Raw genomic sequence first — 27,500 nt, 5'->3', positions numbered from 1 at the left:
TTTTTTTAATCCTGAAAATCCGGTGTTTCTATGTGAAACAGTTTTGTTATATTTCAGTCTTCCGTGATGTATATAATCTGCCTTTTCTGTCTTTTAATATAAGGTCACTGATTGGTTGTAACTACTCTGTGATGGGACATGGTGCTTCTGATTGGCTGTAACTACTCTGTGGTGGGACATGGTGCTTCTGATTGGCTGTAACTACTCTGTGGTGGGACATGGTGCTTCTGATTGGCTGTAACTACTCTGTGGTGGGACAAGGTGCTTCTGATTGGCTGTAACTACTCTGTGGTGGGACAAGGTGCTTCTGATTGGCTGTAACTACTCTGTGGTGGGACAAGGTGCTTCTGATTGGCTGTAACTACTCTGTGGTGGGACAAGGTGCTTCTGATTGGCTGTAACTACTCTGTGGTGGGACAAGGTGCTTCTGATTGGCTGTAACTACTCTGTGGTGGGACAATGTGCTTCTGATTGGCTGGGACAAGGTGCTTCTGATTGGCTGTAACTACTCTGTGGTGGGACAAGGTACTTCTGATTGGCTGTAACTACTCTGTGGTGGGACAAGGTACTTCTGATTGGCTGTAACTACTCTGTGGTGGGACAAGGTGCTTCTGATTGCGTGCGTGTGTGGTTCATTGTGTAAATATTACAGTACAGGTCTCCTTCTCTCCATCTCTACTCTGTAATATCTCTCTCCTTGTCGTTTAACTCCTCCCCCACACACACTCCTGACCCGTTTCCAAATCCAACATCTTGCTAATCTACATCCCCCACTTGACAACATCTGTCTTCATCAGTGTTGTGGCTTCACAGATGTGGAGAAGAAGCCCAATACAACATACCAGAGCAAAGCTGGTCTGACAGTTCAACCACACAGATGTACCTACACAGAGAGAGATTGCGTGCGTGTGAGGTTCATTGTGTAAATATTAGAGTACAGGTCTCCTTCTCTCCATCTCTAGAGAGAATATCTCTCTCCTTGTCGTTTAACTCCCCCCACACACACTCCTGACAGAGAGAGAGAGAGAGAGAGAGAGAGAATCCAACATCTTGCTAATCTACATCCCCCACTTGACAACATCTGTCTTCATCAGTGTTGTGGCTTCACAGATGTGGAGAAGAAGACCCAAGACAACATAGACAGAGAGAGCAAAGCTGACAGAGAGAGACAGAGAGAGACAGTTCAACCACACAGATGTAGAGAGAGAGAGAGAGACAGAGAGAGAGAGAGAGAGAGAGAGAGACAGAGAGAGAGAGAGAGAGAGAGAGAGACAGAGAGAGAGACAGAGAGAGAGAGAGAGAGAGACACAGAGAGAGAGAGAGAGACAGAGAGAGAGACAGAGAGAGAGACAGAGAGAGAGAGAGACAGAGAGAGAGACAGAGAGAGAGAGAGAGAGAGAGAGACAGAGAGAGAAAGGGAGAGAGAAAGATAGAGAGAAAGATAGAGAGAGAAATACAGAGTGTGGTTCATGGTCAGGTGTGCAGCCAAAGCGTGCCAGACCTCTGCTCTCTCTCTCTCTGTATTCATTCAGGCTTCAACAAGTGATCGTTCCCAAACATAACAGAAAACAGCCCAACATCAAGGCTTTAGGATCTTGAAGAATTCCAACCTACTTTTTCGAGCTTCCGGGTTTTCCTGAGATCGGTATTCCCGGGACACACATGGAGACAGACAGGTCTTCCAGAGGCAAGACATAAAGACAGGGCCAATCCAGACCAATCAAAACACAAGCAGATATCCGATGGACCCTAAGAGTGCGTGTGTGTGCGTGTCTGTGTGTCTGTCTGTCTGTGTGTCTGTCTGTCTGTCTGTCTGTCTGTCTGTCTGTCTGTCTGTCTGTCTGTCTGTATCTTGTAATAAGACTATCTCAGTGTCTATTTAATTGACTCCTAAACGAACACAGATGATAACAAGCTCTACCGGCTAAACTTCCAGTGACTGGAACGTGCGTATGTGTCTGTGTGTGTGCGTGTGTTGTGAAGTTGATATCCTATTGATCTAAACATATAAGGTCAGAAGTGTGCTGTATAGAATAGCCTGTCTGGAACAGCTCTGGGCCTAGTTAGTGCTGGTAGGTAGGCTGAGACATAGGCTGGGTCTCAACTGGCTCCCTACTCCCTACATAGTGGAATGGGCCCTGGTCAAAAGTACTGTGTTATATAGGGACTAGAGTGCCAGTCATAGTTCCCATACTGAGTCTTTAAATGAAGCATGATATATGAATTCACTGACCCGTGGCGTTGTTCGCTCCAGAGTTTACTTTTAACAAAGGCTTTTACGAAGCAGGTGTGTTAGTTTAGTGTAAAACACACACACACACACACAGCCTAGAAGTCAAATCCACACTGTCATTAGTAAAGTCAGGATATAGTGGTGACATAAGGTATAGGACTGACAAGCTGTCACTGGGGAAATAAAGGCTATCTTAGATAGCAGGTAGCATTTAGGAAGAGAGAGATGAGATGGAGGGAGGGATACAGAGAGAGGGATGAAAGTGAGAGATAGAGAAGGGAGGAAAGAGAGAGGAGGGGGGGATGAGAGAGAGAGAGAGAGAGAGATGAGAGGGAGGGAGGGATAGAGAAGAGGGAGGGAAGAGAGAGAGGGGAGGGGGATGAGAGAGAGAGAGAGAGAGAGAGAGAGAGAGGAGGGATAGAGAAGAGGGAGGGAAGAGAGAGAGGAGGGGGGTGAGAGAGAGAGAGAAAGAGAGAGAGAGAGGCAGGGGTAGAAAGAAACAGAGGGATAGAGGAGTGAGGGGAGACAGAGGTGAAAGATGACAACACTGAATGAAAAAAAAAATGATTCAGATCAACTTTAATGTGCTATTCCATGAAGGCAGTTCGTTTATTTATTTATTCATCATGTATTTGTAACCTTTATTTAACTAGGCAAATCAGTTAAGAACAAATTCTTATTTACAATGACGGCCTACACCGGCCAAACCCGGACGACGCTGGGACTCCCAATCACGGCCGGTTGTGATACAGCCTGGACAATAGTTAGAACCAGGGTGTCTGTGCTGACTCCTCTAGCACCGAGATGCAGTGCCTCAGACCGCTCGGGAGCCCCGAGTTAAAGAGGGAAATGTTTTAACTGGCTCAGAAACACGAACGCATAGACTCCAAGCGTCTACTTGGCAGACAGGGACGAAGAAGAAAGAGAAGAACGTGTGATAAAGAAGATGATAAATGAGCTCTGGTGGAGGTTTTGTGTACAGCTGAACCATTCTGACAGAGAGTAGTACGCTGCAGACTTGTCTTAGTAATGGATGTGTACTTCGGGGAGGGGTGGAGGGATGGAGGGAGTCATCAAGAGAGGAGAGAAAGGGAGGATGAGTTATAATCAGCGAGGAGGGAGAGAAGACAGGGAGGGGAAAGCAAGCGATCTACAGCGTGTTTAGGAGAGAGAGAGGCTGAGTAAAGTTTCTTACCCGGTTACAACATTTTCCTCGCGCACAGCTGATCCTCAATACATTCGCGAGCATCTCTAGGAGGAAATCAAGGTAAGTGAATCAGGACCTTGTCAAATGAAAACTGTATAATGACACATTGTTATATCTGTTGCTGGCGAGTCAACTAATTGTTTCCATGAATGCAGGCGGATGCAGAACACGTTTTTTTTGCCGCTTGCTTCCCCATTGAATGTATTTTTCCCCCCGTTGGAAATAAATTACTCTCAACAGAAGCCAATTCAGCAGTGTTCTGTGCATTTGCGCCTGAATGGAAACGAGAATAATATTTTCGAAAATGCACGTTGCTACAAGTAATTCTTGTCTTAAGCTTTGTGTGAGGATGTGTTCCACATAAATGTATGCTGTGCGGCTGTGGACGTGGCTGCTAGAATGAATCCATTCTGACAGAAAGACTACCGGGTACTTCAGGCGTGTTTTCTCTCTCTGGGTCAATTCTATAATGTTGACAGAATAACATTGTCATGCGCATAGGAACAACATATTCAGTAGGCTATACAAATATTTGCATACAACATGGTACATTTGTATTTGATGTATAGAATATATATGTATAGTATTTGTTGTCTTTTGAACCTGGCTGAACTATAGCTGTAGGCTATAGCCAAGCTACTGACCTATAACGTATTAAGTTATAACTGATTACTTTAAAGTATGATGACAGATGCCAAAGACATTTAAAAGGGCAATCTGCGATTCCAACAACAACAAAGCAGGGCCCCTGCCAATGTTTTGCAAAAACAGTTTAAAAAAAAATGTGTGGTGGATAATGAGATCTTGAACTTTTGGGTTCTTCAATGACTGACAGTCTCAATCACCTGGACTCATTTTCTCTCTCTGTTTCTAATAATGTAAAATAAAATTGTGAAGAAGATGGAGTGCCAATATTGATAAACAGTAACTGTTATTTTGGTACTAGTGTTACTGTTTATCAATATTGGCACGCCGTCGTGCCCAGCAGGGAATGATCAGACTGTAAAACGTAGGTTCTCTCATAACTTCCCACAGAGGGAAACTAAAGCTTCCTCCCTTCTTTCTCATCATCCTTTCATCCATCCATCATTCTCACCATTCATCCGTCTTTTTAAAGAATGTTAACATTCCAGGAGTTGTGTAAAACACCAGGGATTTCCTCTTTGGCCCTATCACTCTGTCACTCTGATTCACACACACACACACACATATACACACACGCACACACACACACACACACGCACACGCACACACGCTCACACAGTGCTGGCACACGCGCGCACGCACACACATACAGTAAATGCACATGCTTGTATGCACACATACTCCCCTACACACATAAACACTCATCCATTCTCTCCCTCTCTCTCTCTCTCTCTCCCTTCCTCCAATCCATCCTCTACAGTGTTGTCCAACTCTAAACTCTCAACATGTGTCTCTCTCAACCCCCGAGCCAAACCCTTCTCTAAATACTGTGGACTCAAACTGGTCGTAAATGTCAGTAGTGAAATCCAAGTGGGTTTCTCACCTCTCCTCTCCTCAAGCAGGAAGTACCAGGTTTATTCAGGTAACGGTTTGTGATGCTACTTAGTGTCCATGTCTAACTGATACCTCCTGATGTGACCAGATCATTCAGACACCAGGGAAGTGAGAAAACTTAGCCTGCCTCTGATGATCTCACTAGATGGCCAAGCTGCAAAGTCTAGATTGTCGTAAAAAGGTATGGGAGCAGGTTAGCAGTGTGGTTAAGGTTTGGGTTAGGTTTCAAATCAGATTTTAAGAAGATAAATTGTAGAGCTAAGCAAGGCTTCTGACTTTGCATCTTGGCCAGATAGGGACAACTCTAATGTGGGCTGAGTTTTCTATTAGAACCCATAACTCTCTTACATGGCCAATACTTTCTCCTATAAGCTTCAGTCTCGATTACTGCTGCAATTCAGGGAATTAAAGAAATTTAACCTGCTTTAGTTAAAGCCAAGGAAATCACTGGTACTGGAAGAATGCTTGTGAACCTTTTTATTTGATCAGATTAGAAGTTAAATGCACAAACACTAAAGTATTTAGGGTTATGGAAAGCTGCGTCTCATCTAGAAGGAACCTTTTTGTAACATGATCCAGCTGAAAACTTGGGAAATATGTTTTGACCCAGTCAAATGTGACTAAATACACAGTTCCATAGTTTAGGACCTAGAAGGAACTATAACCCAGTTCCATAGTTTAGGACCTAGAAGGAACTATAACCCAGTTCCATAGTTTAGGACCTAGAAGGAACTATAACCCAGTTCCATAGTTTAGGACCTAGAAGGAACTATAACCCAGTTCCATAGTTTAGGACCTAGAAGGAACTAAAACCCAGTTCCATAGTTTAGGACCTAGAAGGAACTATAACCCAGTTCCATAGTTTAGGACCTAGAAGGAACTATAACCCAGTTCCATAGTTTAGGACCTAGAAGGGACTATAGCCCAGTTCCATAGTTTAGGACCTAGTATAACCCAGTTCCATAGTTTAGGACCTAGAAGGAACTATAACCCAGTTCCATAGTTTAGGACCTAGAAGGAACTAAAACCCAGTTCCATAGTTTAGGACCTAGAAGGAACTATAACCCAGTTCCATAGTTTAGGACCTAGAAGGAACTATAACCCAGTTCCATAGTTTAGGACCTAGAAGGAACTATAACCCAGTTCCATAGTTTAGGACCTAGAAGGAACTATAACCCAGTTCCATAGTTTAGGACCTAGAAGGAACTATAACCCAGTTCCATAGTTTAGGACCTAGAAGGAACTATATACCCAGTTCCATAGTTTAGGACCTAGAAGGAACTATAACCCAGTTCCATAGTTTAGGACCTAGAAGGAACTATAACCCAGTTCCATAGTTTAGGACCTAGAAGGAACTATAACCCAGTTCCATAGTTTAGGACCTAGAAGGAACTATAACCCAGTTCCATAGTTTAGGACCTAGAAGGAACTATAACCCAGTTCCATAGTTTAGGACCTAGAAGGAACTATAACCCAGTTCCATAGTTTAGGACCTAGACCTTCCATAGTTTAGGACCTAGAAGGAACTAACCCAGTAAGTTTAGGACCCAGTTCCATAGTTAGTTTAGGACCTAACCCAGTTCCATAGTTTAGGACCTAGAAGGAACTATAACAGTTCCAGTTTAGGACCTAGAAGGAACTATAACCCAGTTCCATAGTTTAGGACCTAGAAGGAACTATAACCCAGTTCCATAGTCCATAGTTTAGGACCTAGAAGGAACTATAACCCAGTTCCATAGTTTAGGACCTAGAAGGAACTATAACCCAGTTCCATAGTTTAGGACCTAGAAGGAACTATAACCCAGTTCCATAGTTTAGGACCTAGAAGGAACTATAACCCAGTTCCATAGTTTAGGACCTAGAAGGAACTATAACCCAGTTCCATAGTTTAGGACCTAGAAGGAACTATAACCCAGTTCCATAGTTTAGGAAACTATAACCCAGTTCCATAGTTTAGGACCTAGAAGGAACTATAACCCAGTTCCCAGTTCCCAGTTCCAGTTTAGGACCTTTCTCTCTATAACCCAACTATAACCCAGTTCCATAGTTTAGGACCTAGAAGGAACTATAACCCAGTTCCATAGTTTAGGACCTAGAAGGAACTATAACCCAGTTCCATAGTTTAGGACCTAGAAGGAACTATAACCCAGTTCCATAGTTTAGGACCTAGAAGGAACTATAACCCAGTTCCATAGTTTAGGACCTAGAAGGAACTATAACCCAGTTCCATAGTTTAGGACCTAGAAGGAACTATAACCCAGTTCCATAGTTTAGGACCTTATAACCCAGTTCCATAGTTTAGGACCTAGAAGGAACTATAACCCAGTTCCATAGTTTAGGACCTAGAAGGAACTATAACCCAGAAGGAAGAAGGAACTATAACCCAGTTCCATAGTTTAGGACCTAGAAGGAACTATAACCCAGTTCCATAGTTTAGGACCTAGAAGGAACTATAACCCAGTTCCATAGTTTAGGACCTAGAAGGAACTATAACCCAGTTCCATAGTTTAGGACCTAGAAGGAACTATAACCCAGTTCCATAGTTTAGGACCTAGGAACTATAACCCAGTTCCATAGTTTAGGACCTAGAAGGAACTATAACCCAGTTCCATAGTTTAGGACCTAGAAGGAACTATAACCCAGTTCCATAGTTTAGGACCTAGAAGGAACTATAACCCAGTTCCATAGTTTAGGACCTAGAAGGAACTATAACCCAGTTCCATAGTTTAGGACCTAGAAGGAACTATAACCCAGTTCCATAGTTTAGGACCTAGAAGGAACTATAACCCAGTTCCATAGTTTAGGACCTAGAAGGAACTATAACCCAGTTCCATAGTTTAGGACCTAGAAGGAACTATAACCCAGTTCCATAGTTTAGGACCTAGAAGGAACTATAACCCAGTTCCATAGTTTAGGACCTAGAAGGAACTATAACCAGTTCCATAGTTTAGGACCTAGAAGGAACTATAACCCAGTTCCATAGTTTAGTTTAGACCTAGAAGGAACTATAACCCAGTTCCATAGTTTAGGACCTAGAAGGAACTATAACCCAGTTCCATAGTTCCAGAGGACCTAGAAGGAACTATAACCCAGTTCCATAGTTTAGGACCTAGAAGGAACTATAACCCAGTTCCATAGTTTAGGACCTAGAAGGAACTATAACCCAGTTCCATAGTTTAGGACCTAGAAGGAACTATAACCCAGTTCCATAGTTTAGGACCTAGAAGGAACTATAACCCAGTTCCAGTTCCATAAGTTTAGTTTAGACCTAGAAGGAACTATAACCCAGTTCCATAGTTTAGGACCTAGAAGGAACTCCATAACCCAGTTCCATAGTTTAGGACCTAGAAGGAACTATAACCCAGTTCCATAGTTTAGGACCTAGAAGGAACTATAACCCAGTTCCATAGTTTAGGACCTAGAAGGAAGGAACTATAACCCAGTTCCATAGTTTAACCTAGGGAACTATAACCCAGTTCCATAGTTTAGGACCTAGAAGGAACTATAACCCAGTTCCATAGTTTAGGACCTAGAAGGAACTATAACCCAGTTCCATAGTTTAGGACCTAGAAGGAAGGAACTAACTAACCCAGTTCCATAGTTTAGGACCTAGGTAACTATAACCCAGGTTTAACTAGGAACTATAACCCAGTTCCATAGTTTAGGACCTAGAAGGAACTATAACCCAGTTCCATAGTTTAGGACCTAGAAGGAACTATAACCCAGTTCCATAGTTTAGGACCTAGAAGGAACTATAACCCAGTTCCATAGTTTAGGACCTAGAAGGAACTATAACCCAGTTCCATAGTTTAGGACCTAGAAGGAACTATAACCCAGTTCCATAGTTTAGGACCTAGAAGGAACTTCCATAGTTTAGGACCTAGAAGGAACTATAACCCAGTTCCATAGTTTAGGACCCTATAACCCAGTTCCATAGTTTAGGACCTAGAAGGAACTATAACCCAGTTCCATAGTTTAGGACCTAGAAGGAACTATAACCCAGTTCCATAGTTTAGGACCTAGAAGGAACTATAACCCAGTTCCATAGTTTAGGACCTAGAAGGAACTAAACCCAGTTCCATAACCTAGTATAACCCAGTTCCATAGTTTAGGACCTAGAAGGAACTTCCATAGTAACCCTAGTTCCATAGTTTAGGACCTAGAAGGAACTATAACCCAGTTCCATAGTTTAGGACCTAGAAGGAACTATAACCCAGTTCCATAGTTTAGGACCTAGAAGGAACTATAACCCAGTTCCATAGTTTAGGACCTAGAAGGAACTATAACCCAGTTCCATAGTTTAGGACCCTAGTTCCATAGTTTAGGACCTAGAAGGAACTAAAACCCAGTTCCATAGTTTAGGACCTAAGAACTATAACCCAGTTCCATAGTTTAACTAAGGAACTAACCCAGTTCCATAGTTTAGGACCTAGAAGGAACTAAAACCCAGTTCCATAGTTTAGGACCTAGAAGGAACTATAACCCAGTTCCATAGTTTAGGACCTAGAAGGAACTATAACCCAGTTCCATAGTTTAGGACCTAGAAGGAACTAAAACCCAGTTCCATAGTTTAGGACCTAGAAGGAACTATAACCCAGTTCCATCACTGGACTGATGGAATAGTCTTGAACAGCATTTACTGTGATGTGAAAAGTCTCCCTAGATTGCAAAGCTCTTTCTCTTCTCTCTTTCTCTCTCTGTGACTCTCTCACTCTCTCCCTTCCCCCTTCTCTTTCCACCAACCCTGCTCCCTCTCTCTCTCCTCACTCTACCTCCCTGACCAATGATGTAACACACAAAGTGATTGGCTGTCTAGGGCCTCTAGTGTGTCAACCCAGTCCTGATGCCAGAATCAAATTAGAGAGAGAGAGAGTGATGTATACTGGGCTTGGTGACCTGTCCCTGTCCCACTAACAGATGTCTTGTAGAGACACTGGAAATGTGTGTCCAACCGTGAGCTCATGTGGACATGGCTGGCAGTCAATGTCAATGTTTTCATATGGTTGTTTGGTCATGAGTGGATGTGGTAATACGGTGGTAATGTCTTCATGTTTAATACAGCAGGTGTGAGCATGAGCAGGTAGGTTGAGTGACACACCCACACACACACACACACACACACCAAAGAGAAGTGATCATGGCCCGTACATGAGCCAATACCAACACATCCAGCTGTCCCTGGTCTCACTCATTACCTTACCTTCTCTCTCCCCACATCTCGCTCTCTCTCTCTCTCTCGCTCTCTCTCTCTCCCTCCCGCCCTATTTCCCTCCCTCCCTTTCTCTATCTCTCCCCCCTCGCTCTCCCTATCTCTCTCTCCCTCAGGTGTGGTCATCATGTTGGGGGTGTGTCTGTCCGTCCTATTGCTCCTCCCCCTGGCCTCATCCATCCCCTCCCCCTCTAGACCTCCCCCAAGACTATGCAGACGATGCTGCGACCCCCTGCAGCCCCCAGAATCCTCTGCTGCACACCCTGCCCACCACGCCCCCGCCACGCCAGAGGTCCACACCTACATCAACATGACCATACTCAAAGGTAAGGGACAACACACACACACACACACACACATTATCAGTATCTTAGATGACCAACCTCAAAGGTACAGTACAAAGAAACATCCCGACAGACATGATGAGATATAGGCATTGCCTTAGAGCGACGTTTCCCAGGCCAGTCCTCCAAAACTAGCCTTTATAAGGATGTAACAGCTTATTGAAAAGAAGACACTTGGCAGGATCAGTAATCAGCCAGGCCAGCGTTGTTAAAGAACAAAATAACACACACAGAAGACACAGGGAATCAAACCGAACACACACACACCACAAACACACACACAGACACACTCTCCAAAGAGATAAAGACCTTGTGTTAAATTTCTAAGCCTTATTCCTCTAAAATAGTCCAGGAGACATGTCATGTATTGTTTCATCTGGTGTGTGTGTGGTTATGGTTTAATCTGTGTTCTGTGATAGAGATTCCATGTCAGGTTTAGCTGACCCCTGACCCTATCCCAAAAACAACAGGTAGTTAAGTTTCTCTCACTTAGAAGCGTGGCACACACATGGACATGCACATACACACAATCTGAAAAAAACTCTAGATTCATTGAAATCATTGTTTAGAGTGAGTGAGGGAGGGAGGGACGGTGGGAGGGACGGTGGGAGGGACGGTGGGAGGGAGGGAGGGTGGGAGGCTCCCAGAAGGCAGTATTCACCTGGCACTGAACCTGATGATGTGGCTGAAAACACACACACAGATAAATACACACCCACACAGCCTCATATAATCAAGCAGTGGTGTGTGAGAGGCTTGATATTAATACACTGCAACAACCCAGTTTGGTTAGAAAAGAGGCACTAGCTAACTATATAAAGACTATATATATAGAGACTAACTATATAAAGACAATATATATAGAGACTAACTATATAAAGACTATATATATAGAGACTAACTATATAAAGACAATATATATAGAAATCAAATCAAATCAAATCAAATGTTATTTGTCACATACACATGGTTAGCAGATGTTAATGCGAGTGTAGCGAAATGCTTGTGCTTCTAGTTCCGACAATGCAGTAATAACGAGCAAGTAATCTAACTAACAATTCCAAAAAAAACTACTGTCATACACAGTGTAAGGGGATAAAGAATATGTACATAAGGATATATGAATGAGTGATGGTACAGAGCAGCATAGGCAAGATACAGTAGATGATATCGAGTACAGTATATACATATGAGATATGTAAACCAAGTGGCATAGTTAAAGTGGCTAGTGATACATGTATTACATAAGGATGCAGTCGATGATATAGAGTACAGTATCAACGTATGCATATGAGATGAACAATGTAGGGTAAGTAACATTATATAAGGTAGCATTGTTTAAACTGGCTAGTGATATATTTACATCATTTCCCATCAATTCCCATGATTAAAGTGGCTGGAGTAGAGTCAGTGTCATTGACAGTGTGTTGGCAGTAGCCACTCAATGTTAGTGGTGGCTGTTTAACTGTCTGATGGCCTTGAGATAGAAGCTGTTTTTCAGTCTCTCGGTCCCAGCTTTGATGCACCTGTACTGACCTCGCCTTCTGGATGGCAGCGGGGTGAACAGGCAGTGGCTCGGGTGGTTGATGTCCTTGATGATCTTTATGGCCTTCCTGTAGCATCGGGTGGTGTAGGTGTCCTGGAGGGCAGGTAGTTTGCCCCCGGTGATGCGTTGTGCAGACCTCACTACCCTCTGGAGAGCCTTACGGTTGAGGGCGGTGCAGTTGCCATACCAGGCGGTGATACAGCCCGCCAGGATGCTCTCGATTGTGCATCTGTAGAAGTTTGTGAGTGCTTTTGGTGACAAGCCGAATTTCTTCAGCCTCCTGAGGTTGAAGAGGCGCTGCTGCGCCTTCCTCACAATGCTGTCTGTGTGAGTGGACCAATTCAGTTTGTCTGTGATGTGTATGCCGAGGAACTTAAAACTTGCTACCCTCTCCACTACTGTTCCATCGATGTGGATGGGGGTGTTCCCTCTGCTGTTTCCTGAAGTCCACAATCATCTCCTTAGTTTTGTTGACGTTGAGTGTGAGGTTATTTTCCTGACACCACACTCCGAGGGCCCTCACCTCCTCCCTGTAGGCCGTCTCGTCGTTGTTGGTAATCAAGCCTACCACTGTTGTGTCGTCCGCAAACTTGATGATTGAGTTGGAGGCGTGCATGGCCACGCAGTCGTGGGTGAACAGGGAGTACAGGAGAGGGCTCAGAACGCACCCTTGTGGGGCCCCAGTGTTGAGGATCAGCGGGGAGGAGATGTTGTTGCCTACCCTCACCACCTGGGGGCGGCCCGTCAGGAAGTCCAGTACCCAGTTGCACAGGGCGGGGTCGAGACCCAGGGTCTCGAGCTTGATGACGAGCTTGGAGGGTACTATGGTGTTGAATGCCGAGCTGTAGTCGATGAACAGCATTCTCACATAGGTATTCCTCTTGTCCAGATGGGTTAGGGCAGTCTGCAGTGTGGTTGAGATTGCATCGTCTGTGGACCTATTTGGGCGGTAAGCAAATTGGAGTGGGTCAAGGGTGTCAGGTAGGGTGGAGGTGATATGGTCCTTGACTAGTCTCTCAAAGCACTTCATGATGACGGATGTGAGTGCTACGGGGCGGTAGTCGTTTAGCTCAGTTACCTTAGCTTTCTTGGGAACAGGAACAATGGTGGCCCTCTTGAAGCATGTGGGAACAGCAGACTGGTATAGGGATTGATTGAATATGTCCGTAAACACACCGGCCAGCTGGTCTGCGCATGCTCTGAGGGCGCGGCTGGGGATGCCGTCTGGGCCTGCAGCCTTGCGAGGGTTAACACGTTTAAATGTCTTACTCACTTCGGCTGCAGTGAAGGAGAGACCGCATGTTTCCGTTGCAGGCCGTGTCAGTGGCACTGTATTGTCCTCAAAGCGGGCAAAAAGTTATTTAGTCTGCCTGGGAGCAAGACATCCTGGTCCGTGACTGGGCTGGGTTTCTTCCTGTAGTCCGTGATTGACTGTAGACCCTGCCACATACCTCTTGTGTCTGAGCCGTTGAATTGAGATTCTACTTTGTCTCTGTACTGGCGCTTAGCTTGTTTGATAGCCTTGCGGAGGGAATAGCTGCACTGTTTGTATTCAGCCATGTTACCAGACACCTTGCCCTGATTAAAAGCAGTGGTTCGTGCCTTCAGTTTCACACGAATGCTGCCATCAATCCACGGTTTCTGGTTAGGGAATGTTTTAATCGTTGCTATGGGAACGACATCTTCAACGCACGTTCTAATGAACTCGCACACCGTATCAGCGTATTCGTCAATGTTGTTGTCTGACGCAATACGAAACATCTCCCAGTCCACGTGATGGAAGCAGTCTTGGAGTGTGGAGTCAGCTTGGTCGGACCAGCGTTGGACAGACCTCAGCGTGGGAGCTTCTTGTTTTAGTTTCTGTCTGTAGGCAGGGATCAACAAAATGGAGTCGTGGTCAGCTTTTCCGAAAGGGGGGCGGGGCAGGGCCTTATATGCGTCGCGGAAGTTAGAGTAACAATGATCCAGGGTCTTTCCACCCCTGGTTGCGCAATCGATATGCTGATAAAATTTAGGGAGTCTTGTTTTCAGATTAGCCTTGTTAAAATCCCCAGCTACAATGAATGCAGCCTCGGAGACTAACTATATAAAGACTATATATAGAGACTAACTATATATATATATATATAGAGACTAACTATATAAAGACAATATATATTGAGAGATTAACTATATAAAGACAATATATATAGAGACTAACTATATAACGACAATATATATAGAGACTAACTGTATAAAGACAATATATATAGAGACTAACTATATAAAGACTATATATATAGAGACAATATATAGAGAGACTAGCTGTATAAAGACAATATATATAGACTAACTATATAAAGACTATATATAGAGAGACTAACTATATAAAGACAATATATAGAGACTAACTATGTAAAGACAATATATATAGAGACTAACTATATAAAGACAATATATATAGACTAACTATATAAAGACAATATATATAGACTAACTATATAAAGACTATATATATATATATAGACTAGCTATATAAAGACTATATATATATATAGAGACTAACTATATAAAGACAATATATATAGGCTAACTATATAAAGACTATATAGATTGAGACTAACTATATAAAGACTATATATAGAGAGACTAACTACATAAATACTATATATAGAGAGACTAACTGTATATATAGAGACTAACTATATAACGACAATATATATAGAGAGACTAATTAGAATAAAGACTATATATAGAGAGACTAACTATAAAGACTATATATATAGAGACTAACTATATAAAGACAATATATATAGAGACTAACTTTATAAAGACTATATATAGAGAGACTTACTGTTTATATAGAGACTAACTATATAAAGACTATAGAAATAGAGACTAGCTATATAAAGACGATATATAGAGAGACAAACCATATAAAGACTATATATAGAGACTAACTATATAAAGACAATATATATAGAGACTAACTGTATATATAGAGACTAACTATATAAAGACAATATATATAGAGACTAAGTGTATATATGGAGACTAACTATATAAAGACTATATATATAGAGACTAGCTATATAAAGACTATATATAGAGACTAACTATATAAAGACTATATATAGAGAGACTAACTATATAAAGACAATATATACAGAGACTAACTATATAAAGACTATATATAGAGAGACTAACTGTATATATAGAGACTAACTATATAAAGACTATATATATAGAGACTAACTACATAAATACTATATATAGAGAGACAAACTGTATATATAGAGAATAACTATATAACGACAATATATAGAGAGACTAATTAGAATAAAGACTATATATAGAGAGACTAACTAAAGACTATATATATAGAGACTAACTATATAAAGACAATATACATAGAGACTAACTATATAAAGACTATATATAGATTGACCAACTGTTTATATAGAGACTAACTGTATAAAGTCTATATATATAGAGACTAGCTATATAAAGACGATATATAGAGAGACAAACTATATAAAGACTATATATAGAGACTAACTATAAAGACTATAAATATAGACTCTAGCTATATAAAGACTAAATATAAAGAGACTAACTATATAAAGACAATATATATATACCATATATATATAAGACATATCCCCCTATATATATATATATATATATACTATCTATATAAAGACAATATATATAGATACACTATATAAAGACTATATATAGAGACTAACTATATAAAGACAAACTAACTATATATAGATATATATATAGAGACTAACTATATAGAGAGAGAGACTATCTATATAAAGACAATATATATAGAGACAAACTATATAAAGACTATATATAGAGACTAACTATATATATATAGAGACAAACTATATAAAGACTATATATATAGAGAGACTAACTATATATAGAGAGACTAACTATATAAAGACATATATAGAGACTAACTATATAAAGACTAACTATATAAAGACTATATATATAGAGAGAGAGACTTACTATATATTTAGAGACGAACTGTATAAAGACTATATATATAGAGACTAGCTATATAACGACTATATACATAGAGACTAACGATATATATAGAGACTAACTATATAAAGACTATATGATATAAGACTTTACTTATTAACCAAATACTTATTTTCCACCATAATTTGCAAATAAATTCATAAAAAATCCTACAATGTGATTTTCTGGATTTTTTTCCTCATTTTGTCTGTCATAGTTGAAGTGTACCTATGATGAAAATTACAGGCCTCTCTCATCTTTTTAAGTGGGAGAACTTGCACAATTGGTGGCTGACTAAATACTTTTTTGCTCTGACTGGGCCATTCCAGGAGTATTTTCTTCTGTTGAAGCCACTTCTGTTTTTTTGGGTCGTTGTCCTGTTGCATCATCCAACTTCTGTTGAGCTTCAATTGGCGGACAGATAGCCTTACATTCTCCTGCAAAATGTCTTGATGGGAATTCCTTTTTCCGTCGATGATAGCAAGCTGTCCAAACCCTGAGGCAGTAAAGCAGCCCCAAACCATGATGCTCCCTCCACCATACTTTACAGTTGGGATGAGGTTTTTATGTTGGTGTGCTGTGCCTTTTTTTCTCCACACATAGTGTTGTGTGTTCTTTCCTTCCAAACAACTCAACTTTAGTTTAATCTGTCCACAGAATATTTTGCCAATAGTGCTGTGGAACATCCAGATGCTCTTTTGCAAACTTCAGACATGCAGCAATGTTTTTTTTGGACAGCAGTGGCTTCTTCCGTGGTGTCCTCCCATGAACACCATTCTTGTTTAGTGTTTTACATATTGTAAACTTGTCAACAGAGATGTTAGCATGTTCCAGAGATTTCTGTAAGTCTTTAGCTGACACTCTAGGATACTTCTTAACCTGCAGGATGGCCACTCCTAGGGAGAGTAGCAACAGTGCTGAACTTTCTCCATTAATAGATCATTTGCCTTACCGTGGACTGATGAACATCAAGGCTTTTAGAGATACTTTTGTAACCCTTTCCAGCTTTAGGCAAGTCAGCAATTCTTTATCTTAGGTCTTCTGATCTTTTGTTCGAGGCATGGTTCACATCAGGCAATGCTTCATGGGAATAGCATTTATATTGCAGGGCAGCTCTAACCAACGTCTCCAATCTCATCTCATTGATTGGACTCCAGGTTATCAGAGTCCTGACTCCAATTCGTTTTTGGAAAACTCATTAGCTTAGGGTTTCACATACTTTTCCCAACCTACACTGTGAATGTTTAAATGATGTATTCAATATAGACAAGACAAACACTATAATTTGTGTATTATTCGTTTCAGCACAGTCTATTGTTGTGACTTAGAGGAAGATCAAATCACATTTCTTGACCAATTTATGTAGAATCCAGGTCATTCCAAAGGGTTCGCATACTTTTTCTTGCAACTGTATATGGAGTCGCTAACTAAGTCTAAATATGTGGAGAAATGACTCTCTAAAAGTGGTATTGGTTATCATACAGCACCATGTCCAGATGCGTTTCAACTTCTTGTCCTACTGATAGTAATCATGGCTTGAAGGCTTATCTACAGATCTAGGATCAGTTTACAATATCCTAACCCTGACCATCACTATCTAGACATCAGGAAGAATACTGACCTCGGATGAGTGCTAAGAGGCGACTGTATCTAGAGGATGATCATTTAAACAGGACCTGGACAAGAGGGGGCCTGTTTAGATCATGTGGTTAAAGCATCAGAGATGTCCATATATGGTCAATGGGTGTGGAAAATCTACCAAGCCCTCGGATAAGGGAGCACACACACACACACACACACACACCAGAAGAGAGGTATTCCTTGCTCATGCTATCTCAGATAGATCTAGACTACATATGTTCTTTCTCTTTCCCTCCCCAGGTGATAAAGGTGACAGAGGAGATAAAGGCATGCCAGGGAAAAATGGTAAAGAAGGTCCCCAAGGTTACCGGGGTCCCATGGGTCCTCAAGGGACTAAGGGCCAGGCGGGCGCCCCGGGAGATGCCTGTAAGCCACAGCACTCCTCCTTCTCTGTAGGAAGACGTAAATCCCTCCACAGTATAGACTACTACCAGGCCCTGGTGTTTGACACGGTGTTCGTCAACCTCTACGAGCACTTCAACATGTTCAAAGGTAATTGAAGAACCACAAGGAGACACACACACACACACACACACTATTTTATACTTAATTTTTTGACCTCTTTTTCTTTCAAATTTTGTGATATCCATTTGGTAGTTACAGTCTTGTCCCATCGCTGCAACTCCCGTACGGACTCGGGAGAGGCGAAGGTCGAGAGCCATGTGTCCACCGAAACACTGCCCTGACAAGCCGCACTGCTTCTTGACACTCTGCTCGCTTAACCCGGAAGCCCGCCGCACCAATGTGTCGGAGGAAACACTGTACACCTGGCAACCGAAGTCAGCGTGCGGCCCGCCACAGGAGTCGCTAGAGCGCGATGGGAGAAGTACATCCCGGCCGGCAAAACCCTCCCCTAACCCGGACAACTCTGGGTCAATTGTGCGGCGTCTCATGGGTCTCCCGGTCGCGGCCGGCTGCAACACAGCCAGGTATCGAACCCGGATCTGTAGTGACGCCTCTAGCACTGTGATGCAGTGCCTTAGACCACTGCCCCACTCAGGAGGCCCCACACACTTTTTCCCACATGTTCAAAGGTAAATTATACTTCTACGTCCGTGCGTCTACTACTACTCCGATGTCTCTAGGGTGCAGGCTTTTGTTCCAGCCCAGCACTAATAATAAAAAATAAAAAACTGATTCTAACACTCTCTTCTCTCAAGGTAAATTCTACTGCTTCATCCCAGGATCAACATCTTCAACATCACTTCTTTGCAGTATTTTTGTTCCAGCCCAGCATTAAAACGCCTGACTCTAACACTAACTAATCACTTTCTCCTCCTTTCTCTGAAGGTAAATTCTACTGCTTCGTCCCAGGTATCTACTTCTTCAACGTGAACATCCACACGTGGAACTTCAAGGAGACCTACCTCCACCTGATGCACAACGATAAGGAGCAGGTGATCCTGTACGCCCAGCCCAGTGAGAGGTCCATCATGCAGAGTCAGAGTGTGATGATGGACCTGGCGCTGAACGACGAGGTCTGGGTCAGGCTCTACAAGAGGGAGAGGGAGAACGCCGTCTATAGTGATGACGTGGACGTCTATATTACCTTTAATGGATACCTGGTGGCGCCTAGTGTCCAGTGATCAGAGTGGAGGGGGAGGGGGAGGAAACTCTGGGTTGGATTTTGGTCGTTTTATCATGCCTAAAGTTCAGTGATGAAGAAGGAGGAAAGAAGAGAGAGGGGGAACTTGCGCCAGTGTTGGATTTTTGATTTTGCTTGTGCCTATATTGCCTTCAGTGCTCACCAAATGGAAATTTTAGTTGTTCCTTTGTAGTGCCTTCAGTTCTCACCAAATGGAAACTCTGGGTTGATTTTGATTGTTCCTTTATGGTGCTTTCAGTGCTCACCAAATGGAAACTCTGGGTTGATTTTGATTGTTCCTTTATGGTGCTTTCAGTGCTCACCAAATGGAAACTCTGGGTTGGATTTTGTTTGTACTTCCGTTGCTCCTAAAGCAGCCAATGATACAAATGACCTGCGCACACGTTTTCCTCTGCCTCACGATGTATTCCTCTCAGGTACTTTGAATGGGGAGGATTGTGGGCAGTGTTGTGTAGTGTCCCAGTGTTATGTAGTGTCCCAGTGTTGTGTAGTGTCCCAGTGTTGTGTAGTCCCAGTGTTGCAGTGTTGTGTAGTGTCCCAGTGTTGTGTAGTCCCAGTGTTGCAGTGTTGTGTAGTGTTGCAGTGTTGTGTAGTCCCAGTGTTGCAGTGTTGTGTAGTGTCCCAGTGCAGTGTTGTGTAGTCCCAGTGTTGTGTAGTGTCCCAGTGTTGTGTAGTCCCAGTGTTGTGTAGTGTCCCAGTGTTGTGCAGTAGTCCCAGTGTTGCAGTGTTGTGCAGTGTTGCAGTGTTGTGTAGTCCCAGTGTTGTGTAGTCCCAGTGTTGTGTTGTGTAGTCCCAGTGTTGTGTAGTCCCAGTGTTGTGTAGTCCCAGTGTTGTGTAGTGTCCCAGTGTTGTGTAGTCCCAGTGTTGTGTAGTGTCCCAGTGAGAAAAATTGGTTGAAATTACAGAACTTTTTAAGCTTTTCAACATCTTTTCAACATATTGTTTTGACCAAAAAGACATTTTCAATGTCTTTTCAATGTCTTTTGCTCATAGGGTGGTTTTGGGACTAGACTTGAATGGACCCTGTATTGAACTGTTGCTAAGGTGACCTCAAGGCTTTAAAAGTGAAAAAGGAGATAATGCCAGCCATATCAAATGAATATATAGAGATTGTTGAGTAAGTAATGCAAGATTGTATTGATATATATATTGATAACTCAGTGTTATGTGTTTTTATAGAGATTTACTTTAAGCTGCAGAGCAGCTTGTAACATGTAAATATTTGTATAGATTTTTGTTACCTAAAACGTTTTATCACTAGTCTGGGTGCCAGTTGGTCTTTGCTTTAGCTGAACTGTTGTTGTTGTCACGTCCTGAACACAATACACTACTGTTGCTGAATGCAGTTTGGAAAAGTTCTGCATCCAGGCTGGGCTTAGCCTAACCCGATACCACCAAACCCTGAAAGTGGTGAATTCCATTGTATCAATACAACACCGACTGTATCAGAAACATATAAACCAAACAATCATTTGTAAAAACCCATTCAAACTAGAAGCCCATTCTAAACCAGACCTTCTAGAACCATTACTCCCCCATTGTCAGTTGAGCAGGTTGAACAGATGCATTCTCTTTCACCTAGAGGTTAAAGGTCAAACCCTGACCCCCTGACCCCTGCCTGTTTCCCACCGTTAGAGTACACAACCCCTCATTACTGTCAAGATTTGAATATGTCCTAGTATTGCAATACATGGGGAATAGGGTGCCAAAAGTAGTGCACTATATAGGGAATATAAGGTGTGTCCTAGTATGTCATAGTAGTGTACTATGTAGGGAATATTGGTGCAGTCTGTGATTATCAGTTTTGTTTGACAGCTCCAATGAAAAACCCAACTAAAAGCTAAAGAGAGGAAAAACAACAACAACATGTGTGGTTTGGATGGTGATGGTTGAATTGGTTGCCAGATGGACGACCATATCTCTCCTATTACTGCTAATTCTGTCCTCAGTCCACAGGGACTGGGGCTAAACTGGAGATAGAGGAGAGACCAGCTGGTGTATTAGGCCATGACTAGATAGCGTTGTAGCCAATTAGAATAGGCTTTACTGGTGTAGTTCCCTAGGCAATAGCTCCGTAGCCAATTAGAAGAGGCTTTAGTGGTGTCATTCCCTAGTCAATAGCTCTGTAGCCAATTAGAATTGCCTTTACTGGTGTAGTTCCCTAGGCAATAGCTCCGTAGCCAATTAGAAGAGGCTTTAGTGGTGTAATTCCCTAGTCAATAGCTCCGTAGCCAATTAGAAGAGGCTTTAGTGGTGTAATTCCCTAGTCAATAGCTCCGTAGCAATTAGAAGAGGCTTTAGTGGTGTAATTCCCTAGTCAATAGCTCCGTAGCCAATTAGAAGAGGCTTTAGTGGTGTAATTCCCTTGTCAATAGCTCCGTAGCCAATTAGAAGAGGCTTTAGTGGTGTAATTCCCTAGTCAATAGCTCCGTAGCCAATGTAATAGTGTACCATAGGGATGTACATCCTATGGCTGTTGTACTGTAAGTACCTATTTCCTGGATATCACTCAAAACCAAGAGCAGAAGTTGACACAGTTGGTTTGCTGAACCCAGGAGGCAGAACAGCAGAAAGCATTGTGGGTTGGGTTATTAGTATTTACTCTGTGCCCCAAAACACAGCCATTTATAACCTCGCTCAAACAATGGCTCTGTTTCCTACGCACCTCTACGAATGCAGATGCACTTTCAAGGAGTCCTCTGAGAGTTGTTGGTAGACGGCCTCTCTAAAACTAGCCTGGTCCCAGATCAGTTTGTGCTGTTTGGCATGACAATGACCATTGCGAGACAGTACAAACAGATCTGGAACCAGGCTACAGTAAAAGTGAAAAGCAGCAGAACTCCTGTTCCTTCCTGGATGCATTTTATTAGTTCTATTAGACGGTTGTGTAGTTCTCTTGTATTTAGCAGCACTCAGAGCCTTTTATACCCTCATTAAAGACATGGACCCAGTTCATAACAGTAACGACTCCATCTGAGGTAAACAGTAAAGTAGCTTTGAATCGCCCCACTATCCTATAAACGCCATGCTCTATAAAATGAGCCATAAAGTAAGTTGTGGTGTTATGTTACCTGTGAAAGAGTGTTGATAAAACTCCTGCAGTTACTGCTGTTAGAGTTCAAGGTTTAGATGGGAGGGCGGCTGGGAGCAGTTGGTATGACAGGTTATGACAGGTTATGACGTATATTATCTCATGCTCATGGCATGTTTACAAGACAGGTTTCTGGAGAAGGGTTCAAGCGGAGAGAGTTAGTGAAAGTTTTCAATGACATCAATGATGTCCGATTTCCCCCTGCGTCAAAGTCAGCCACAGCTTCCTCTCTAACACCCTCACTATTCAATTCAATTCAAGGGCATTATCTCTCTCTCTCTCTTGCTCTCTCTCCATCTCTGTCTCTCTCTCCCTCTAACACTCTACTTTCTCTCTCTCTCTTGCTCTTCCTCTCCCTCTCTCTTGCTCTTCCTCTCCCTCTCTTGCTCTTCCTCTCCCTCTCTCTTGCTCTTCCTCTCCCTCTCTTGCTCTTCCTCTCCCTCTCTTGCTCTTCCTCTCCCTCTCTCTTGCTCTTCCTCTCCCTCTCTCTCTCTTCTCTCTCTCTCCCCTCTCCTCTCTCTCTCCTCTCTTCTCCCCTCTCCCCTCTCTCTTGCTCTTCCTCTCCCTCTCTTGCTCTTCCTCTCCCTCTCTCTCTTCCTCTCCCTCTCCCTCTCCCCTCTCTTGCTCTCCCTCCTCTCTCTCCTCTCTTCTCTCTTCCCTCCTCTTCCTCTCCCTCTCTCTTCTCTTCCTCTCTCTCTCTCTCTCTTCCTCTCTCTCTCTCTCTTTCCCCTCTCCCTCTCTCTCTTGCTCTTCCTCCCTCTCTTGCTCTTCCTCTCCCTCTCTCTTGCTCTTCTCTCTCCTCTCTCTCTCTCTCTTCCTTCCTCTCCCTCTCTCTTGCTCTTCCTCTCCCTCTCTCTTGCTCTTCCTCTCCCTCTCTTGCTCTTCCTCTCCCTCTCTCTTGCTCTTCCTCTCCCTCTCTTGCTCTCTCTCCCTCTCTCTCCATCTCTGTCTCTCTCTGTCTCTCCCTGACCTCCCTCTTTTGCTCTCTCTCTCCCTCTCTCTCTCATCCTCTGTCCTTCCGTCCCTCCCTCTCTCTCTCTCTCTCTCTCTCTCTCTGTCTGTCTGTCCGTACGTCCCTCTCTCTCTCTGTCGGGGCTGTTTTTCTTTAAGTCAGTAACAGGAAGCTAATGACAACCAGACCTCTGACTGACCGAACTACCCTGAGAGAAGGGGAAAGAAGGAGACAGAGAGGGAGATGAGAATAGTAGAGAGGACAGAAAAATAGGGAGCGAAAAGGGGTAAAAGGAGAGGGAAAGAAGGAGGATGAGAGAGAAGGAGAAAGAAGGAGGATGAGAGAAAGGGAGAAAGGGGTGAATGGAAGAGAGCGAGAGGAGACTGCATTCTCATGAGAGAGAAGGAGAGAGGGAAATAGAAAGATAGAAAGGGTAAGGCAGAAAGTCTTTGAGAATGTATCCCAGATGGGAGAGTGGGGTCATGACCCCTCAAGTTAGGACATCTCTAAGATCGGCCCTTTCTAGTGTAAACTAACAAACTAACTAACTAATGTAAACATTACAGTAGAGTAGCATGAACTGAGGAAGAGCTGCCGACTCCTGTAAAACAGCGTTGTTTTTCCTGTGGGAACATTCTCTGGCCTAAAGTAAACCAGATATGTAAATGTGATCCTCCTTTCAGACACAGTATATTAGTAAGAGCTGCATGATAACAACGACTAACGTACAGTAACAGCAGCACATCTTATTGTGTGGGAGGAGAAAGGACCTGGGGTTTTCTAAAGCTTCTCCCCCCTGAGGTTGAGCTGAGTGAAGCTTTCTTGGCTCTCCTTCTCTCTTTGTGTGTTTGGCGTGCCCGCACGTGTGTGTGTGTGTGTGTGGCTTTCTTGGCAGGCTTGTTGGATGTAGGGATTTTACCTACCGCACTTAAGAGGCTGTTGCCAACACAAACACACACAGAGAGGGCCTGAAAGGAGAGAGAGAGAGAGAGAGAAAGAGGAGAGAGAGAGAGAGAGAGAGAGAGAGAGAGAGAGAGAGAGGAAGGACTAGAAATAGAGGTTGAGTAATGGTATGCATGTATCAGGGACTTAATCACACAGGGTCAAAGACAGGGGGTAACACAGCTCTGGTTTCTACCTCCAACCAAGCTGTAGTGTTTGTCTATTCCCCTCACTGTGTTACACAGTATAAACCAGTTCCAGTTTGTTAAAGGGAAAGGCTGCCTACTCAGTGTATCAGAGGGATAGTTTGTAAAGCACAACTGGTTTAATGGAAGGACCAGTTGTTAGTGTTCCAGGAGTTATACAGGTGCAGACACACACAGACCTTTAACAAGTTACTCCACTATACTTTCTTCCTCTCTCTCCCTCTCTTTCTCCCTATCTCTCTCTCTCTCTCCCTCTCTTTCTCCCTCTCTCTCTCTCTCTCTCTCTCTCTCTCTCTCTCTCTCCCTCTCTTTCTCTCTCTCTCTCTCTCTCTCTCTCTCTCTCTCTCTCTCTCTCTCTGTGTCTCTCTCTGTGTGTCTCTCTCTGTGTGTCTCTCTCTGTGTGTCTCTCTCTCTCTGTCTCTCTGTGTGTCTCTCTCTGTGTCTCTCTCTCTGTGTGTCTCTCTCTCTCTCTCTCTGTGTCTCTCTCTGTGTCTCTCTCTCTGTGTCTCTCTCTGTGTCTCTCTCTCTGTGTCTCTCTCTCTCTCTCTCTCTCTCTCTCTCTGTGTCTCTCTCTGTGTCTCTCTCTGTGTGTCTCTCTCTGTGTGTCTCTCTCTCTGTGTCTCTCTCTCTCTCTCTGTGTCTCTCTCTGTGTCTCTCTCTGTGTGTCTGTCTCTCTCTCTCTCTCTCTTAATTCAATCCAAGGGGCTTTATTGTCATGGGAAACATGTGAAACACACTCCTACTGGCCACCACACGTGGCTGATCTGTAACCTCACTGTCTGAGAGGGTCTCAGGGGATGAAACACACTCCTACTGGCCTCCACACGTGGCTGATCTGTAACCTCACTGTCTGAGAGGGTCTCAGGGGGATGAAACACACTCCCACTGGCCACCACACGTGGCTGATCTGTAACCTCACTGTCTGAGAGGGTCTCAGGGGGATGAAACACACTCCTACTGGCCACCACACGTGGCTGATCTGTAACCTCACTGTCTGAGAGGGTCTCAGGGGGATGAAACACACTCCTACTGGCCTCCACACGTGGCTGATCTGTAACCTCACTGTCTGAGAGGGTCTCAGGGGATGAAACACACTCCTAAACGTGGCTGATCTGTAACCTCACTGTCTGAGAGGGTCTCAGGGGGATGAAACACACTCCTACTGGCCTCCACACGTGGCTGATCTGTAACCTCACTGTCTGAGAGGGTCTCAGGGGGATGAAACACATTCCTACTGGCCTCCACATGTGTACATGTATGAAACAGACCCTATTTGACATAATATTACATAGACTATTCTGCCTAATGACTGGATAAGGACTTGAATTGGTGATGTCAGCAGGGGGTGAAGAGGAGACGTTGTTGCATTGTCCTTTGGGTGAGGGAAAACTGATCCTAGATCTGTACCTAAGGGCGACTTCTATCTGGAGCCAACATAAACAGGGTCATAAACAAGAGGGAGTCGAGGAGATTCTTAATGAATTATGGGTAATTAGAATATAGGCACAATTAGGAATATAATTATTTAGGTTTTTGATTGATTGGTCAGACTAACGCTAGTAAACTTTTATAATCTCAAGGAATGATGTCAGTGAATTGGTGCTTTAAAAAAACGATGGGCGAGAAATTGTGTTTATAAGTACATGTGCTATTTGTTTAATACATGAATACTATTGATGTTTATATTCTGTACGTTTTTGTGTATTAAAGACGTTTTTTGAAAGAGTGAAGTTTGTGTTTATACTATGAGACAGAATGGCACTCTCTCTCTCACACACACACACACACACACACACGCAATCACGCACGCACACACACACACACACACACACACACACACACACAGACTGCTCCATCTATAAAGCTGTAATTACAGACTAGGCCACCACAACTATCTCTGACCCCACCCAACACTTTACTGAGGGGAAGCCTGGGACACACACACACACACACACACACACACTGAACTGCAGTGCCATACTGCAACACAGTGGCAATACCAGCCTGAGGTGTTCTCTCTCTCTAATAATAATCATCGTTATTAATTCATGAGTCCTGCAGCTCTTGTTTACCTCTTGTTATGGTGTTGTTTGTGTATGTGTATGTATATATGTGTCCGTGCGTCTGTCTGTGCGTGTGTGTGTATGTATATATGTGTCCGTGCGTCTGTCTGTGCGTGTGTGTGTATGTATATATGTGTCCGTGCGTCTGTCTGTGTGTGTGTGTGTATGTATATATGTGTCCGTGCGTCTGTCTGTGCGTGTGTGTGTATGTATATATGTGTCCGTGCGTCTGTCTGTGTGTGTGTGTATGTATATATGTGTCCGTGCGTCTGTCTGTGTGTGTGTGGTGTATGTATGTATATGTGTGTCCGTGCGTCTGTCTGTGCGTGTGTGTGTATGTATATATGTGTCCGTGCGTCTGTCTGTGTGTGTGTGTGTATGTATATATGTGTCCGTGAGTCTGTCTGTGTGTGTGTGTGTATGTATATATGTGTCCGTGCGTCTGTCTGTGTGTGTGTGTATGTATATGTGTGTCCGTGCGTCTGTCTGTGCGTGTGTGTGTATGTATATATGTGTCCGTGCGTCTGTCTGTGTGTGTGTGTATGTATATATGTGTCCGTGCGTCTGTCTGTGCGTGTGTGTGTATGTATATATGTGTCCGTGCGTCTGTCTGTGCGTGTGTGTGTATGTATATATGTGTCCGTGCGTCTGTCTGTGCGTGTGTGTGTATGTATATATGTGTCCGTGCGTCTGTCTGTGCGTGTGTGTGTATGTATATATGTGTCCGTGCGTCTGTCTGTGTGTGTGTGTGTATGTATATATGTGTCCGTGCGTCTGTCTGTGCGTGTGTGTATGTATATATGTGTCCGTGCGTCTGTCTGTGCGTGTGTGTGTATGTATATATGTGTCCGTGCGTCTGTCTGTGCGTGTGTGTGTATGTATATATGTGTCCGTGCGTCTG

At 43.3% G+C, this 27,500-nt stretch overlaps 1 protein-coding gene across 1 annotated transcript; it reads left to right on the top strand.

Annotated features, from left to right (window-relative positions):
* Positions 1 to 2,987: 2,987 nt before the first annotated feature.
* Positions 2,988 to 19,891, top strand: c1qtnf6b (C1q and TNF related 6b). The gene is made up of 4 exons (XM_042316511.1): positions 2,988 to 3,500; positions 10,305 to 10,514; positions 17,980 to 18,231; positions 19,030 to 19,891. The coding sequence occupies exons 2-4, from the start codon at positions 10,316 to 10,318 to the stop codon at positions 19,323 to 19,325; spliced, it is 747 nt and encodes a 248-aa protein (XP_042172445.1). The 5' UTR covers positions 2,988 to 3,500; positions 10,305 to 10,315; the 3' UTR covers positions 19,326 to 19,891.
* Positions 19,892 to 27,500: the final 7,609 nt, after the last annotated feature.

Source organism: Oncorhynchus tshawytscha, unplaced genomic scaffold (genome assembly GCF_018296145.1).
Source record: "Oncorhynchus tshawytscha isolate Ot180627B unplaced genomic scaffold, Otsh_v2.0 Un_contig_7588_pilon_pilon, whole genome shotgun sequence".
NCBI classification, from domain to species: Eukaryota; Metazoa; Chordata; class Actinopteri; order Salmoniformes; family Salmonidae; genus Oncorhynchus; species Oncorhynchus tshawytscha.
Note: the sequence above shows the minus strand (reverse complement) of the source record. Positions and strands in the feature narration are given on the sequence as shown.